Consider the following 17,214-nt stretch of genomic DNA (forward strand, 5'->3'; position numbering starts at 1 on the left):
ATTTATTTAAAGAGGGGGAGAGAGAGAGAATCCCATGCAGGCTCCATGCTCAGCGTCTAGCCCACGGCGGGGCTCGAACCCACCACCCTGGGATCGTGACCTGAGCCGAAGTCAAGAGTCGGACGTTCAACCAACTGAGCCACCCAGGTGCCCCTACAAAATCTCTTTTAAACGTGTGTTATTCTTCTCAAATCTCCAACCGTCTCATTCTCAGCTTCTTTTGCCTCCTATTTCACTGGAAAAATGGAATCCATTCAGTGGGAACTTCATACAGCCAACTGCTTTCCCTCTTCTCTTGTGTGTGCTCTGCACTCCCGTCTCCTCGGGGTTTCCTCAAGGACACTAATTACTTTCTCCCTTGTTTGATTTCAGTCTCTTCCTCTCTTAGTCCCTTCCCATCAGCACTCATGCTGCTCTTATCTGTCTCATTATAACAACAACAACCCCCCCTCCCCCCCACAAATCAACAAATTGACCAGTCACCCCTCCGCTTGCCCAAAGTCTGGAAACTACATCTTCCTCTCCCTACCACTGCTCTCCTGCCCTTCATTCTCAGATCTCTGGCCTGAGTTGCCTAGAGTGTCTCTCCATGCCTTCAGCCCCGATTCTCTCCACAAATCCTCTAATCTACCTTCTGTCTCAACCACGCCATGGAAACAGTTCTTGTCAAAGTCAAAGTTACCTCTGTATCACTTAATTCAATGCGCGTTTTCTGGTCTTCCTACTACACCACCTCTCAGAATCATTCCACCAAGGTGTCCACTCACTCTTTGGAAACCCTCCTTCCCTTTGGCTCCCACAATACCACACAGCCCAGTTTACCTCCCCACCCCCAATTCTTCTCTTTACCCTCTGCCGATCACCTCTCCTCTGCCTGCCTGGAAACATGGGAGGGCCCCCAGGCACACCCCACCCTCTCCTCACTCCACAGTCTGATGCCAGGGCAATCCCATCCCAGGGCTTCAGTTGTTCCCTATACTCCCACAACTTAAATTCCATCTTCTTTGAAATGCTCACTTGACATCTCAGCCTAGATGCCCTTCAAACACCCCAACTCAAGTGCACCTAAAACTCAACTCATGAGTCAGCCTCCTCCCCTAAAACTTCTCTTCTGGTAGATGCTTCTGCTGCTCAGCCAGTTCCTTGAACTACACACCTTGGACTCATCCTTGACTCCCCTTCCTGCTTCTTTGGTTAGATGAGTGATTTCAATGTAATAAGTAAATATAAAGATGGAAGGAAATAAATTGCAAAATGGAACAAAGCTAAGTGGCAGCCTACCAGCGTAGCTGCTGTTGGGTGACTCACACTGTGTCCTTGGACACAAAATTTAGGTAAAGGGTAGTCAACAGCCCGGTGCTTATTTCAGCTTCTCTCTGGCTGGTTCTTTTCTCTGTCTCCCTGAAACTGATGCCCTTGGAGAACCCAAGGCAGCTTCACAGCTCTCACCTTCCCCGAGTGGTCAGTGGAACAATAAATCAGCTGATCAGGTAATCCAGGTTCTTCCTTTTACCCCCTTGCTGTGACCACAGGCCAAATTAACATTTAAGTTTCTCTATAAGATAATGCAAATCTGGAAGATGGGTTCTCTGTACAGGGAAAAGGTGGGCAAAGACCAAATTATGAGGAGTCTTGTGTGACGTATTAACTAAGAAGCAAGGCGTTTGCCTTGTAACTGGGGAAAGACTCTGTTGAGTAGGGAAATGGATACATGAGGAGACAAACTCATGCCTTTGGTTCTTTCTCCTGGACCCTCCTTCCCACCACCCCCCCCCCCCCGGGTTATAGAAAATTGTGGACTTATTGATCTATATAAAATTCTAGTGTAAAGTTCACATACCCATAAGTTAAAACAATGTGTTGCATACTTTTTAGAAGAAAGAATGTCATGTTATTAAAATTACATTCAGAAAACTACTGTACTTCTTACACATTTCTGTGGCTCTGCTATAATAAGCAAGGTTTTTACCCCCAAAACATTTGCTAAATATATTATCTATGTGCTAAGGGTATCAAACTTGGGTCTCACTTGTTCCTTTTCCTAGAACAGCTGGAGTCAGGTAGCGTTTGTTGTCAGAAAGGGCTCTGCACAAGTGTACGAGATAGTGGTGTGTGAGTGGGGTGGTCCTGGGGCCACTGTCCTTTGTCCTTGTCCCCTGGCACAGAGCAAAGCAACGCGGGCTTTGCTCTGTCTCCCCAGATGGGTGGTCAACCCCAAGATAATCGAGGCACTTCTATGCTGTTATTTTTATAGCGTCAGCCGTTCCCCAAGTCAGTGTCGGAGCTGGGCAAGATGATGCTCTCTGTGGAAAAGCACCCCGAATCAAAATAAATATTTAGATGAAATTTTCCATTACCGGGAACCGGTTTCCCAGCTCAAGAATCCACCGCTCAACATTCCTTCTACCGATTTGTAAACATCTTGGTTGCCAAGGAGATAGACACATGGATAAATGAGGTCAAACGGATAAAGGCCTCCTTAGAGACAGCACGCAGTGGTTACAACCCAAGTTTACTTTCTGCATGTATTTTTGCTGCTGCGGACTAAGCCACTCGGAAGCCATTGCCTTTTAGCGCGCAAATCGACACTCAGAGGAAAGCATTACCCTCGGCCTGAGACAATGAGCAAGGCTTTAGGAACCGTTAAAGGTCTGTGAGGAAGGTGCTAGGCGTGGAATGGCTAAGCACTGCAGTGATAACTGTTTTCCAGAGCGGAGGAGCTTTGGAAGGCTGTGGTAGCTGAACGAAGCCCTGGTCTGCAGTGAGGGCCTCTGCCCCCCGCCCGGGTTTTATTCCAGAAACATCTCTTCCACAAAGCGCCCCCCGTGCATTCCTCCCTGGTGCGCCTTGAACTCCAGCCCAGACCCTGTCCCCCGATTTCCCATCCCTGTGCGCTTCTGGGAGTCCCTTATCACTCTTTGTTTTGGAGGGAGGTCAATTGGAATGGGCATCTATTACGTTTCCTCGCTGTCATTTTCTTGAGTCCTCCAGCCCCACGTGTGTATAGAATTAGTGGCTTTTAAAGTGGCCTCTTTTTCCTGTTTTGTGCCTGTTTTCATATTTAAAAAAAATTATTGTCTGGTTTTTTTTTTTTTTTTTCCCTTTAACATTCTGATTATGAAAACGCTGCCCTCTCATTGTGTTCCTGTATTTTTCTTCTGTCATGGCACAGGTCTTTTGCCTTGTAACTTCCTGGCATCTTTTGTTCTATGACATCGTTGTGTTTATGATTTCTCTTCTTTCCCTTCACGTCCGCTGTGGGAGAAGCCACGGGAGTGTCAAGGTTAGGAACACGGACTAGCTTACCTTGGTTGGGATCCTGGGGATCCAGTTGCTAGTTCTGTGTCCTGGGGCTAGTTTTCTGACTTCTCTGGATCTTTGCTACCGTGAGACCTACTGTGAGGGGGTGAGGATTCTGTGAGTTACACACATAAAGCCTTTGAACAGTGCCTGGCTGGTATCTCCTAACATGTGTTCGCGATTATTATTCTCGTTGGGGTTATTGGTGTGCTTTCGTTTCGTCTCCCTTTTTCCATTTTCCGGTAAAAATAAAAATGCCCCCCTTGGTTATGAACCATGTTACTCTACCTACGTGGGTCTGTTTCTAAGCTCTCTGTTCTGTCCCCTTGATCTGTTGGTTCTATTTCCACGGCAACGCTCTCTTGTCTTAATTAGTATAGCTTACCATAAGTGTCTCCATCTTGTAGAAAAAGGCCCAATGCTTATTCAAAATTGTCTTGGCTCATCTCCGTCTTTTATAGGTCCGTAAGAAGTGTGAAATCGTCTTGTCAATGACGTGAAAATTTGATATTTATTAGCACGTATTCAGCCTGCTTATACCAACTGTTTCTTCTGCAGCCCTCAAAAACAGATTTGCTTTTCAGTTCTAACAGTTTGTAGAGTTTCACGGTGTTTTGTTTGACTGGTTAGGATTTCAAGCACGGTGTGGATGGTGGTAGTGAGAGCATCCTTCCTGGGGTATCTGATTCAGATGAAAATGTTTCTAAGATTTCACCCACAGTAAGCCGTTATTTATAGGTATTTTGGTAGCTAGCTTTTAATAACATTAAGAACATCCCCTTCCCTTCCTTCTTTGTTAAGAGTTTTTTGGTGATGACTGGATATTGAATTTTAGTGAATGCTTTCTTAGTGTTTGTTACTTAGTGTTTATTTCCCCCCTTATTCTGTCAATATGGTAAATCAGACGTAGAGCCTTTCCAAATCTAAAACATTTTGAGATTTGCACCTTTGGTTTGCGCTATGAAACATGTTACCTATCAGATCGGCAAAAATCTGAGGGTGTAATAACCTACTTTTATTGCTGAGGTGATGGGAAAATGGGCTCCATCATGCATTGTTTATAGAATAGTAATTCGTACAAATCCCATGGGGAGCAAGTTGGAAAAAAATCCATCCAAGTCTTTAGAATTACAAATGCGTAGCCTTCCCTGAGTCAGTGATCCCACTGTTAGCGGTTCACCCCTCAGGTATTTGCACACGTGGGAAATGAAGGGTGTATCGCTTTCTTCACTACAGCACCATTTGCAATAATAACAGATGGGAAACAACCAGACCGTTCACTTGTAGGAAACTAGTTAGGCTCTGATCCTTAACAATTTCGAGGCATCTGCCAATCCTTCTAGTCTGCTGTGTGTCATCATCACCCCTAGATCCTCATAAGCATCTCCGATTTAACATGTTTGGGGCACAGTAGGCGCTCAGTTGATATGTTGAATAAATGAGTGTTCACAACGGTACCCTTACCCCGCTCCCCCGCGGCTTTCCTCACCTCAGTAAATGGTTCCACTGGGCATTCGCTCAAGTCATAGGCATGGCAAGGATGACTGCCAACGAACCCCACATCTGACCCGTCCTCAAGTCCTATTGGTTTTGCCTCCAAGATCCACCTCTGCTCCCCTGCCCTGGCTGAAGTCCCTGTCCTCTGTCATTGGTCTCCTTGCTTCCACTCCCCCTTGCCTCCAGTCTACATTGCAGGAAGCCCGAGGGATCTTCACGGAACGTAAACAGGAAGACTTACCTCTTCTAGTCAAGATCTTTCAATGCCTTCCATTCTTCCTATTCTTTATCTCACCTTCAAGGCCCTTCATGGCCTCCCCGCGCCTCCCCCTGAAGCCTCGCAACGCTCCAGCCATCTCCTTTCTCTGTTTTCTCCAGCACATCAAGTCTCGGGACCTCTGTCTGGAGCTCTGTCCTCCTCTGGCTCCCACTTATCCTTCAGATCTCAGACAGATGATCTCTCCTTCAGGAGCCCCGCCTTAGCCCCTGAGTCTAAAGTGGTCTCGCTGCTGTATTGTCTTTTAGTATCCCACTCCTTTCCTTCAGAGCCCTCATTACTCTGCAGTCATACATGTGCTATCTTGTTCATGAGATGGGCTGGCCAGTCTTCGTCCCTGTCCCCTGCGCTCTATGGGCACCCAGACCTTCTCTGTCTTGTTCGCCTCAGCACTTCAGCATTCAGTAAATGTTCGAATGGACGGCTGAGAGGTGGTGTTGTGTTTGGCCACATTTACTTCGGGTCTTTTGCTGTGTATAATTTTTACATGTGGCAGCCTGATGTCACCTGGCCCCCTCTGTCGTTGGAGTCCACTGTGGTCACAAACTGTTCTAAAAGCCCCTCCTACACGTCAGAGGGAGCTCGCCAGCTTGAAGATTTGCCCAAGATTGCTTGAGGTCTCCAGAGGACCAGTATCTCATCTCTTCAAGACGGGGTCTGCGGGGTGGTTGGCTGGCTCATTTGGAAAAGCATGTGACTCTTGATCATGGGGTTGTGAGTTCAAGCCCCACGTTGGGTGTAGAGGTTACTAAAAAATAAAATCTTAAAAAATAAATAAAGGCAGGGTCTGAGTGTGCAGCCACCTTGCTGAGGGCCCCCTGGTTCTTGTCCTAGCCCCTACTGAGGCTGTTAGCTTCGGAGGTGTCCGGGGGTACCTGAGAGACTATCATATAGATCGTCAGCTGGTTTTAGTTGGGCTGGCTGGGTGCCCTGAGTCAATGCCATGCAATAAAGAATCTAGCTTCCTGTGGCCTTCACTGGATATTTTGGACATGTTTTCTATGTCAGTATAATCTCTTTCACCTTGTGAAAGGGCTGCCTAATATTCAGTCAATCTTCAAATGGCCAATGAATAATTCCATGATTAATCAATTATAAAATATTAATAATTCAACAAAAATCAAAGTGTGACCGATTCCACTGTATTTGCACAAAAATGCTAGGAAATCCCCTTGCCTCCCTTCTCTTTCTAATAAGCTAGCCTGATTAAAAAAAAAAAAAAAAAAGCCAGCCTGATTTTAAGAAATGTCTAGAATAATGAATGCTGTCCTTTTTCTGTTCTGACAACTTCTTGAAAGACCGTCCCCTGTTTCTGGGGGAATATGCAGGAATGAAGCTGGGGGTTTTCCTACCATTGTCCCCAGAGAATGTCCCTCCCAGTAAGTAAAAACCCATTTACAATTTTTCCCTCCATATTCTTACATTATTACTGAAAATGTATTTTATGTCTGTCTCCTCTCAAGGAATGAAAGGTTAAAAGAGTTTATTGCTCTCAAGGGCTTTGCTTTTCAGAGAAAATGTTAAATTGTAAAGTGGAGGTAAGTTTAACAGAAATTCATTGAAGATTTATAAATAATTTAGTATTTTATTTTATTTTATTTGTTTTTAAGATTTTATTTTTAACTAATCTCTACACCCAATGTGGGGCTCAAACTCACAACCCTGAAGCGTCACGATACTCCACTGACTGAGCCAGCCAGGTGCCCCTAATTTAGTATTTTATTTTATTTTTATTTTTTTTAACGTTTTTATTTTTACTTATTTTTGAGAGAGAGAAAGAGAGAGAGAGAGAGAGAGTGTGTGAGCCAGGGAAGGACAGAGAGAGAGAGAGAGGGGAAGAGAGATATCCAAGTAGTCAGTGCAGAATGTGATGTGGAGCTCAAACCCATGAACCGTGAGATCATGGCCTGAGCCGAAGTCGGACGTTTAATGGACTGAGTCACCCAGGTGCCCCTAGTATTTTAAACACCAGACATTTCAGGGGCGCCTGGGTGGCTCAGTCGTTTCAGCGTCTGACTTTGGCTCAGGTCATGATCTCATGGTTTGTGGATTCGGGCCTCACGTCGGGCTCTGTGCTGACAGCTCAGAGCCTGGAGCCTGCTTCAGATTCTCTCTGTCTCTCTGTCTCTCTCTCTCTGCTCCTCCCTCATTCATGCTCTCTCTAAAAATGAATAAAAGTTAAACAAAATTAAGAAAAAAATACCAGACATTTCATCTTGTTCTCGAAACTAGTCTATGAGAAGTACAATTGCTGGTACTTTCCATCTCTTCCTTACCGATTTCCTAATTGCTTGAAGGCAGAGAGGGTGGCAGGGAGGGATTTAATGAGAATCTATAACCATGTATCAGGAGGAGTTGAGTAAAGGAAAGAAAAGGTCTAGGAAGAATATGTCCTTATTTGCTTAAGCCTTCTCCACTTTGCAAATTTCTGCAGGAACTCCTCACCTTGTGAAGCTCATTCAAGGTTGGGGGAGAGAGGGAAAGTTAAGGAACAAGGATTCATGTTCTCTCTTTTCTCCAGATGAAGCCTGAGAATCATAGCAGGGGACGTGGTAGGGTGTCGTAGAAAGGTCCAGATAGGTGTGAAATTGTGTGTATGCGTGTGGGGTGTGTGGGGGTGGGGATGGGGAGGTCCTACTGACACACAGGAACAGTGAGGAGAGGCTTCAAGTCCCTGGGAGAGGCCTGCCATCAGCCACGTCCAATGTGGCCCATGAGTGAGTGTGCAAGTTTGACTGGGGAGCTGTCTAGGCCAATGGCCCCAAGATAGGGTTCTCCGTTCCCCACCTGTAGCTCATGCATGGGAACCAGGAGTTACCCTGAGTAGACATGGAGAAGCTGAGAGGTCCACCTGTTCAGCTCGACCAGAACAGGGGGTTACTGAGCAGGGACGCTGATGAGCAGTGGCTTGGTGGGATCAGCAGTAACTTGTATTAATGCTATGGCACCCCATGGCCAGCAGACGAGGACACTACCCAGACCAGCCACCCCTTCCCTCACCGCCATGAGGACCGTCAGCCTCCCTGTACCCTTATCCACCATGAGAAGGATCAGAGGGAGGTGGGGAATAGTTCTGCCCGGGAGCTGAACTTTAACCGACCACTTACTAGGAAGAGATAATTTATGCCAGAAGTGATCACGGTGGAATGAATTCAGAAGTTAGTTTTCTCTCTTCTTTCCCAGCCAATACAGCTACACCAATTATGCCATTATAGTGAGATGAAAAAAGTCCTTTCTGGGGGATACAACAGAGCTGATTTTAAATAAATGAAGAATTTCTTGCTTCATTTTTTAATGAAAAATTTTTAAGCGCATATTAAACATCCCATTCCTTAATCCATATGACACATTAAGTCCTCGGGACGGATCATTGTCTCCCTTTTGGAGTCTTGATATCTGAAGCCAGAATATTGTTCTCACATGGGCTTCCTGCCCTAGATGATTGGGGTGAAGGCTTGCTTCCTGTGCTTCGCACGTTGAGTTCCTTAAACAAGATAAGTGCAGGCCTTTGCTCATGGCCCTGAGGATCTGACTGCTAAGAACTGAAGGACTAGTGTGTTTCCCAAGTGCTGATCTGTGTCCACTCTTCACTTCACAGAGCCTGCACCCATTTCCACATTTGACTTCCTGTGCTGCCACATCAGCTCACTACTTGCATTGTCTTTCCTTGCCAGAGGGACGGCCCGGGACAAGGGCGACATTCCACTTCTATTAAATACCTACAATTCTCTTTTAAGAAAACATGGTAGGAAGGGCAGATGGATGGGAGGAAGAAAATCCATTTTATTTATTTATTAATTTTTTAAGTACTAAATTTTTTTTTAATGTTTATCTTTGAGAGAGAGAGAGAGAGAGAGAGAGAGACAGAGCACGAACAGGGGAGGCACAGAGAGAGAGGGAGACAAAGAATGTGAAGCGGGCTCCAGGTTCCGAGCCATCAGCACAGACCCCGACGCGGGGCTCGAACTCACGAACTGCGAGATCATGACCTGAGCTGAAGTCAGATGCTTAACCGACTGAGCCACCCAGGCGCCCCGGAAATCCATTTTAGTTTTTGAATCTATGTTTTAAATTTAAATTTTAGTTAACATACAGAGCAATATTGGCTTCAGGAGTAGAATTCAGTGATTCATCACTTGCATACAACTCTCAGTGCTCATCACAAGTGCCCTCGTTTTGTACCCATCACCCATCTAGCCCATCACCCACCCGTCTCCCTCCAGCAACCCTGTTTGTTCGCTATCGTTAAGAGTCTCTTGTGGTTTGTTTCCCTCTCTTCTCTCCCCCTGCCCCACCTTCCTATGTGTTCATCTGTTTTGTTTCTTAAATTCCACATATGAGTGAAATCATAGAGTATTTGTCTTTCTCTGATTGACTTATTTTGCTTAGCATAATGCACTCTAGCTCCATCCAAGAAAATCCATCTTACATTTAAGGTCCTAGTAGCCACCTGCAGTCCCCTTAGGGAAAAGTGAAGCCATGTTTAAACACATGTTTAAATACAGAGATGTTAGTGCCATCTCTAAGATGTGTAATTAAATGTGTTGACTAAAGCTTGCTAATTAATTTGCATGAATTAAGAAAAGATGTAGCAGGTTCACAGAGTCTTTGGAAATGCTCTTTCTAAAGAGCCCAATTTTATAACTTTCAAGGTCAGGTGGAAAGGTCCCTTCCTGTGTTGCCCTTCTCATCGAACAGATTCTGTTGCCTGAGCCAGAGCAGAGGTCCCTGCGGGGACGAGGGGACTGCTAAAGAGCATCGGGGGACAGGAAGCACTTGTGAAAAATGTCCTTATTCATTCTCTCATTTTAATCAAGTATCAACTGAACACCTGTTCTGAATCAGGCATTGAACAAGCCTCCAAGGACAGAAAATTTAAAGAGGTGGTGAAGCAGGCATAACAAAATTTCCAGATGCTTTCTTAAAGTTATGTATAGCACACAAAGTTGGCGCTGGAAAGAGGGAGAGGCTATCATTTCTCTTTGGGGGAAGGGAAGGCTCTGGAAAGTTTCGAAGGAGTGACTTGCTTTTGAGCAAAGATGATGGAGGTGTTTTGCTGTGTAATTGTTGGGTGGGTAGGAAGCAGCGAGAAGGAGCCCTATGGACCAAGGTCCAAGGGCTTGAAATAATCTTACCACTTGGGAACGGGGGAACAGCTGAGTTGGGCTGAATGCATTCACCAGGGGGCAGTCCCTTCTTGAATAAAGCCTATTATTAAAGAAAGGTCACGTTCTTCATGGACTTTTGTCTATATCTCATTGGCTACAGTGTGATCACACAGTTGTATGTACTTAACTCGACATTATTAGGGTGCCAAACAAAATCCAGGTTTCTTACTGAAGGGAAGAGTGGATATTGGGCAGTCAACTAGTCAAATGGACAGAAATGAGTTTGCCATTTTATTATTAGTAGTATTATATGATCTTGGAGAGCTTACTTCTTTAGGCCTTGATTTCTTCATCTCTAATACGGGTTAAGTAGGGACTAGCTAGAAGGGTTACTTTGGAAATTAGAAATGATGGCTATAAAGCATCTGGGACATAGCAGGTAGTCAATAAATAGTGGCAGGGGTGGGGGGGGGGTTCTTGTTCCCCTCTATTTGGTTTCTCTCCTTCATTTCCTTTTTCTTCTTCAAATACCTGCCTTACTTTCCCTCCTCTTTTATTCTTTTTAAAAAAATTTTAATGTTTATTCATTTTTGAGAGATATATAGAGAGAAAGCATAAGCAGGGGAGGGGCAAGGGGAGAGGGACACAGAGAATCCCAAGCAGGCTTTGCACTGCCAGTGCAAAGCCATGAACTGGGAGATCATGACCTGAGCCAAAGACGGATGCTCAACCAACTGATCCACTCAAGCACTCCCTCCTCTTTAGTTTTAGAGTATGTGGAAACATCTGGAAAGCCTTGAGACAAGGCTTTGTAATTCATGTTTGGATTAAATGTCATCAGAGATACACATTGAGATTCTTAGAGAATGTGTCTGACAAAGTCGTAGAATTAGACCATTCGAAGGAATTCTCGGGAGAGGGAAATGGAACTTATTAAGCAAATCATTTGCATTAGGTACAGTGCTAGTTTCTCTTCCTATTTATTATCTTCAAAGAGCTGCTGATTTAAGCATTATTTTAAAAAAACTTTTTATGTAGGCTCCATGCCCAACGTGGGGCTTAACCTCACCACCCTGAGATCAAGAGTCACAGGCTCTACTGACTGAGCCGGCCAGGCATCTCTTAAGCATTATTATTATTTGTTCTTCCCTCCAGTTACGGACTGAATGTTTGTGTCCCCCCACATTCATATGTTGAAATCTAATCTCCAATGTGATTGTGTTAGGAGTAGACCTTTGGGAAGACCTTCATGAGAGTTGGAGCCCTAATGAATGGAGTTTGAGTCCTCATACAAGAGACCCCAGAGAGCTCCCTTGCTCATTCCAGTACATGAGGACGCAGCAAGAAAAATGCCACTTCTGAACCAGGAGGGGGCTTCTCGCTAGACATGGAATCTGCTGGCACCTTGATCTTGGACTCCCCAACCTCCAGAACTTTGAGAAATAATTTTTTGTTGTTTGTACACCACCCAGTTTATATATAGTATCTTGTTATGGTAGCCTACACGGATGAAGACACCCTCTTTTAGATGAGGAAACTGAGCATTTTAATTTGAATTGTACATGCTTGCAACTGAAATAATAGTGGTTTAAAGGAGATGCAACTTTGTCTGTCTCTCATGTAAAAGATGTTCAGTGTTTGAGAGTCAGGCCTAGAACAGCAGCTTCACGGTCCTCAGACTCAGGGTCCTTCAGGCTTTGTGTTCCTCAACATGGCTTCCTTGTCGGGCTGAGCCATGGTCCAATATGGCTGCTGTGCCCAAGCCTAGATAATTCCAAATTGTTCTGGAAAAGACCATCCTTTCAAGCACATTTAAAAATACTGACTATGAACGAGGTCATAAAGCAAATCTCAACAATTATCAAAGAGTCATTATCATACAGACCACTTTCCCTGACTAAATGCATTAAAATTAGAAGTCAATGCACACTTGGAAATTTTGCGACAGATTTTTAAAAACAATGGATGAATCAAAGAACTCAGTCATATTTAAAATGAAGTGAAAATGGCTTAAGGTAATACTCGTGGTATCCAGCTAAAGTTGTACTTACTGGAAAAGTTGTAGCCGTAAAAGCCTATGTGAGAAATGTGTGACTCAAGAATAGAGAGGGGTGCCTGGTGGGCTCAGTCAGAACAGCATGTGGCTCTTGATCTCAGGGTCGTGAGTTTGAGCCCCATGATGGGTGTAGGGATTACTTAAAAATAAATAAACATTAAAAACAAAAAGAATATAGAAAAAAAAAAGACCCAAGGACATAAACCTAGAAAAAAATTGAAGAAAATAATAAATCCCTAGAGAAATTAATGAACTAGAAAAAAATTAAAAAGAGCAAAGACAAGCAAGAAAACCAAGAGCTTGTTTTTGAGAAGAATAATATGGTAGGAAAACTACTGGCAAGATGAATTAAGAAAAATGAGACAAGATGCAAATAAATGATATGAACTATAAAGGGGGCTGTAACTATAAAATTTATCACAGATTTAAAAAGCATAAGAATACTATAAATAATGTGTATATCTGTAAAACTTAAAATGGATGATTTTCCAAGTATATAAATCTGAAGAGTATGTAAGGTATGGTCCTGCTTTTTATTAACTATATATTTATCTCTAAATATTTCCAAATAAAAAAATGTCCAAATATTTTGTAAGTGGTTAACTATGGGATTTTTGTTATTTTTATCCATCCAAGTTTTCTAATTTTCAACAGTAAATGTAGATTTTAAAACCCATTAAGGGCCAATTGGGGAAGGGCAGAGGAAGCACCCGTGGGACACACTGTCTTCAGGACACTAGGGGTTTACATCCCAGTGCCCCATCATGTGTTTCTTGCTCTGGCAGGGAGGTCTAGGCCGCCATATTGTGTGATGTCCCCAAGCCCAGTCTCTATCCTTCCTTCTTCGGTGAGCTGTTTTCCCAACTTAGAGTCTTTCTCACCCCAAGACACAGACCCTTGCATCTATGCAGCCTTATCCCATTCTCTGGCCCATTTCCAGCCCCCCAAGGTCCAGTCTTTTGGGGGAGAGGAGGGTTGAGCACAGCAAGGCACGGATAGTGTTGGACCTCGTCAAAGGACAGGGATGTTGGGGTCACACAGACATGGATTCATATCCCCTGTCTCTTTCTTTCTGGCTTTATGAAGTTGGTCATGATTTTTAGCTTCTTCCGTCTTTAGTTTGTTGGTGATAATGCCCATGTTATAAAAGGAGGTAAAGTATAGAAAGCAACCACCATACAATGGGTGCTCAGTAAATGTGAGTTCTTTCCTGTGCTGTTATTTGTGGTTATAACTAATATACTAGTAAGCCTGGAGTGTTGGGAATGAATGACTCGCGTGTGTATTGCTGTTGCTTAGCGTGTGGGGTTCAACATTCCTGAACTGGAACATGGTGCGGGCAGAGTTGGAGAGGCAGTGCGCATATGCAATTAATCACGTACCCCAGCTAAACGCTGCATTTCCACTACGAGGAGAAATAGTAGCCAGAGCCTTTCCACAGACTATAAATATTATACTAAGGTAAAGGGGGGGAGGGGTGGATTTTCAGCTGGTTGCCCTGGAAGAATGTCAAGGTTCCACGGAAGAGAACCTCTTTTCCTTTAGGGAGTCACACACGGAGGGTAGCAGGAGGTGAGGCTGCCCCCTGCTGGACATGGTTGGGGAAGGCAGAGGGTGAGAAATGTCATGGAATGAGAATTTAAAAAATTTCCCTTGATGTGCTGGGGGAAGAAATGGCTGGGTGTGGGTCTGGACAGGCATGGGGTGGGCCAAGGTATCTCGTCAGGTGGGTAGGAATTGAGAGTTCAGTCAGAGCGGGGACTCAGAGTCACAAGAGATTTTAAGTCCCCCTTTTACCCCATGCCAGTCATTCTTAAAAATCTGGGGCAAGTGCTAGATTTTCTGCTGTTTGTGTTGAATACCTGACCCTTTTGGGAAAAGAGGATTCCAGAAAGCTGGAGGAATTGGGGGGGGGGGTGTCTGGGTTGACTGTGAAAAGCCGGATAACATTGTCTCCATGTGCCAGGAGTGAAAGGAAATGACTCCTACAGGTTAGTCTTGCAGTGTTTCTTTATTTCCAACCCTGGGCTGAACTTTTTGCCACATTGTGTAGGGTTTGGGTAAGGATTTGGCACGTCTTTAAGGATTTTACAATGAATCAGACCGTAAAAATCAACTTCAGTTTCTCATTGTTCTAAAAACGCCTGTTTGCACCAAGGGTTTCTTTGAGAACTGTTGCCCATCTCCTCTGCAAATTTGGAAATTTCTCTTCTAAGAGGCTGCTATTCCTCCCACCTCTCTGGCTGCCTCTGTTGTTCCTTCTTCCCTTGCCCCTCTCCCTGAAGTGTGAAGGTAGGCCCACTACCCCTCCTGGGAGCCTTCCCTGGCCTGGCTTCTTGCTCAGTTCCTACTCATCACATCCATTCCCAAGGCTGGGCTTCTTCCAGAGGTGAGGGACTCTCAAGATGGCGGCTGTAGCTGCTGTGTTTTGGATACCCACCCACCGTCCACATGAATGTCCTGAAACAATGAACATATCCCCTCAGAGTAACGCAGTTGTTTTTAATGTATTCATCCTTAAAACCCAGATCATCTGTTCTGTCTTCAAACAATTCATCCCCTCTCAGTGTGCTTCCCTCGACCTTTGTACATACGTCTATTGATCACCATCACAGTTTGTAATTACGGACGGCACAGCTGTGTGTCTACCTTGACCTTGGGTTTGTTGAGAGCAAGGACTTTCTCAGTGTCTAATATATGCATGTCACCGTGTGTATTTGTCGACTCTTAATTGATTAATAGTCATAGTACATGCCCTGCGTGCTACAGTGTTGTGCTGTTAGGTGGGACACTTACTGCATTTGTCCAAAAGGGTGTTGTAGTGATTCAATTTTTTACCCTTGTTTGGGAGATTTTTTTCAAGACTCAAACTTCTCTTTGATTTCCTCCTCCTCCCCATCTTCCTCCTTCTCCTCTTTCTTTTTAACCCAAGTAAATAGTGAGATGCACAAAAATTAAGTGTGTAGCTCACTGAATTTGTACATACACGCGCACCCAAGCAATCACCTCTTAGATCAAGACCCAGAACATCTGCCCCCAGCTGGCACTTTGATGCCCCTTCCTAGCCAGACCTCACCTTCTCCAAACATAGCTATGTTCGGATTTCTAGCACTGTAGACTAAGCTTTCCCTGTTTTTGAGCCTCATGTAAATCGAATCATACAGCTTATATTCGTTGTGTTCAGCCTTTTGTTGGTTCAACATTGTGTTCATGAGATGGAAACATGGCGACTGTTCCTTTTCATGACCGTGTAGTATTTTTTTGTATGAACAGTGACCACGGTTTTAGTACCAACCTATTATTATTATTATCATTATTTTAAAGAAGAGGTCTTTCTGAAACCTAGAATATTATTTTTCCACAAGTGTGTTTGGTTTTGTAATGTTTTTCCTATCCTAAACGGGTCATTGGCACGTAAGTTAAAAAGTGTCCGTTTTCGGAAAACATGATTGAAAAGTAGGCCAATAAAAAATTAATAAGCCCTGAATCCCTTTCCGTAGAGCCGGGCCAGAAACTGAGCTTCCAGATTCAGGGTGTAGGACAAGGCTGAGTGTGAATTTTGGACGGCGGGAATGGCCAGCGCTAGGCTCCTGGAGTAGAAAGCTCCCCCCTGACGTGCTGTTTCGTGTCTCCCCACCTCTCCTCGCATCAATGACTTCTAGTGAGATGAGTCAGAAAACGGTTAAGGAGGGCCCCAGACTCTCCAAGAACCAGAAGTTTTCGGAGCACTTCAGCATACATTGCTGCCCGCCATTCACCTTCCTCAACTCCAAACGGGAGATCGTGGATCGGAAGTACAGCATCTGTAGAAGTGGCTGCTTCTACCAGAAGAAAGAAGAGGACTGGATCTGCTGTGCCTGCCAGAAGACCAGGTAAGTGGGCTGCACTGCCCACTGGGCATCCGGCTGGGCGCTGGCTCCACGCCCCGCCCTGCTCTGCTCCGAGAGTCTGGGCCGCTCTTCCCCCAGTGCCCTGCGGTCCCCTCCCTGTTAGGTTCCGAAGGTACCGGAGGGCGATTGGAAGGTGGGAGGGGGGGCAGGGCCTGCCTCCCTGTTTCCAGCTCCTGTCAGCATCCCTTAAGCAGCAGAGGAGAGCCACGGCTCCAGCCTCCAGCTTCTTTTGGCCCCCTCAGCACCAGCCGCCGGGCAACGTCCCCTCAGAGGCCCAAGCAACAGCCAGCGGCACCCCCCGCGGTGGTCAGAGCACCGGCCAAGCCACGGTCCCCTCCGAGGTCCGAGCGTCAACCGCGCCCCCGCCCAGAGGTCCGACCACCACCAGCCAAGCAGCGCCCCCCTCAGAAGTCCAAGCAGCCGCCGCGCAGCAGCCCCCACAGAGGGCCGGGCACCAGCCGTGGGGGGTCCCCCATCAAAGCTTCTAGGTTCTGGTAACACCATCTCTTCCCTTTTGTTGCCCCAGCCCTAAGGTTAGTAGCTGCGTCCTGTGTTTACTAACGTCTGGGCTACCTCAATGGCCCTCTCTTGGCCTTACCCAACCCCTGTCAATTCCCTGCATTAAATCCCCATGTTTGAAATACCTAGTGTGGCTTCTGTTTTCCTCATCGAGCTGTGGGTGTAGTACTTCAGGGGACAGTAGCTGTTGCTTCTTTGGTCCGAGAGGACTGCAACCGATTACTGTATAAACTCAGAGTAGCCACCCCAGAAACAGAGCACGCAAATGAGGCCCTCCATCGCTGTGCCTCAGAGACAAGAAGGGTGACTCTAGGGATAGCTGCACACGAGTAGAAAAGGAGAGGTTCAGCCAGTTCGTCCACCCGTCCCCCTGACACACTTCAGCTGCTGTTAATCTCAGCGGCAACATCATCCATTCACTCTCGCACTCATCCAACAAACTTGATAGCATTCCACAGAGTTCCATATGTCATGGTGGGGGGGGTGGGGATACGGCAGTGAACAAGTCAGGTTGTGACTCACCAGGATGAAACAAGGGAGTAGTTGGTCACAGTGTAGGGTGTACGT

At 45.4% G+C, this 17,214-nt stretch overlaps 1 protein-coding gene and 1 long non-coding RNA gene across 2 annotated transcripts in view; one reads left to right on the plus strand and one right to left on the minus strand.

The window, feature by feature from the left end:
* The window catches only part of LOC125175286 (uncharacterized), a 20,985-nt gene extending 17,430 nt beyond the window's left edge, over nucleotides 1-3,555 (minus strand). Inside the window, exon 1 of the long non-coding RNA XR_007155738.1 lies at nucleotides 3,307-3,555. This is a non-coding gene — a long non-coding RNA (uncharacterized LOC125175286). The remainder of the gene's footprint in view (nucleotides 1-3,306) is intronic.
* Nucleotides 1,392-16,662, plus strand: MOBP (myelin associated oligodendrocyte basic protein). The gene is made up of 3 exons (XM_047875711.1): nucleotides 1,392-1,490; nucleotides 15,901-16,110; nucleotides 16,371-16,662. The coding sequence occupies exons 1-3, from the start codon at nucleotides 1,411-1,413 to the stop codon at nucleotides 16,624-16,626; spliced, it is 546 nt and encodes a 181-aa protein (XP_047731667.1). The 5' UTR covers nucleotides 1,392-1,410; the 3' UTR covers nucleotides 16,627-16,662.
* Nucleotides 16,663-17,214: the final 552 nt, after the last annotated feature.

Source organism: Prionailurus viverrinus, chromosome C2 (assembly GCF_022837055.1).
Source record: "Prionailurus viverrinus isolate Anna chromosome C2, UM_Priviv_1.0, whole genome shotgun sequence".
In the NCBI taxonomy this organism is placed as follows: Eukaryota; Metazoa; Chordata; class Mammalia; order Carnivora; family Felidae; genus Prionailurus; species Prionailurus viverrinus.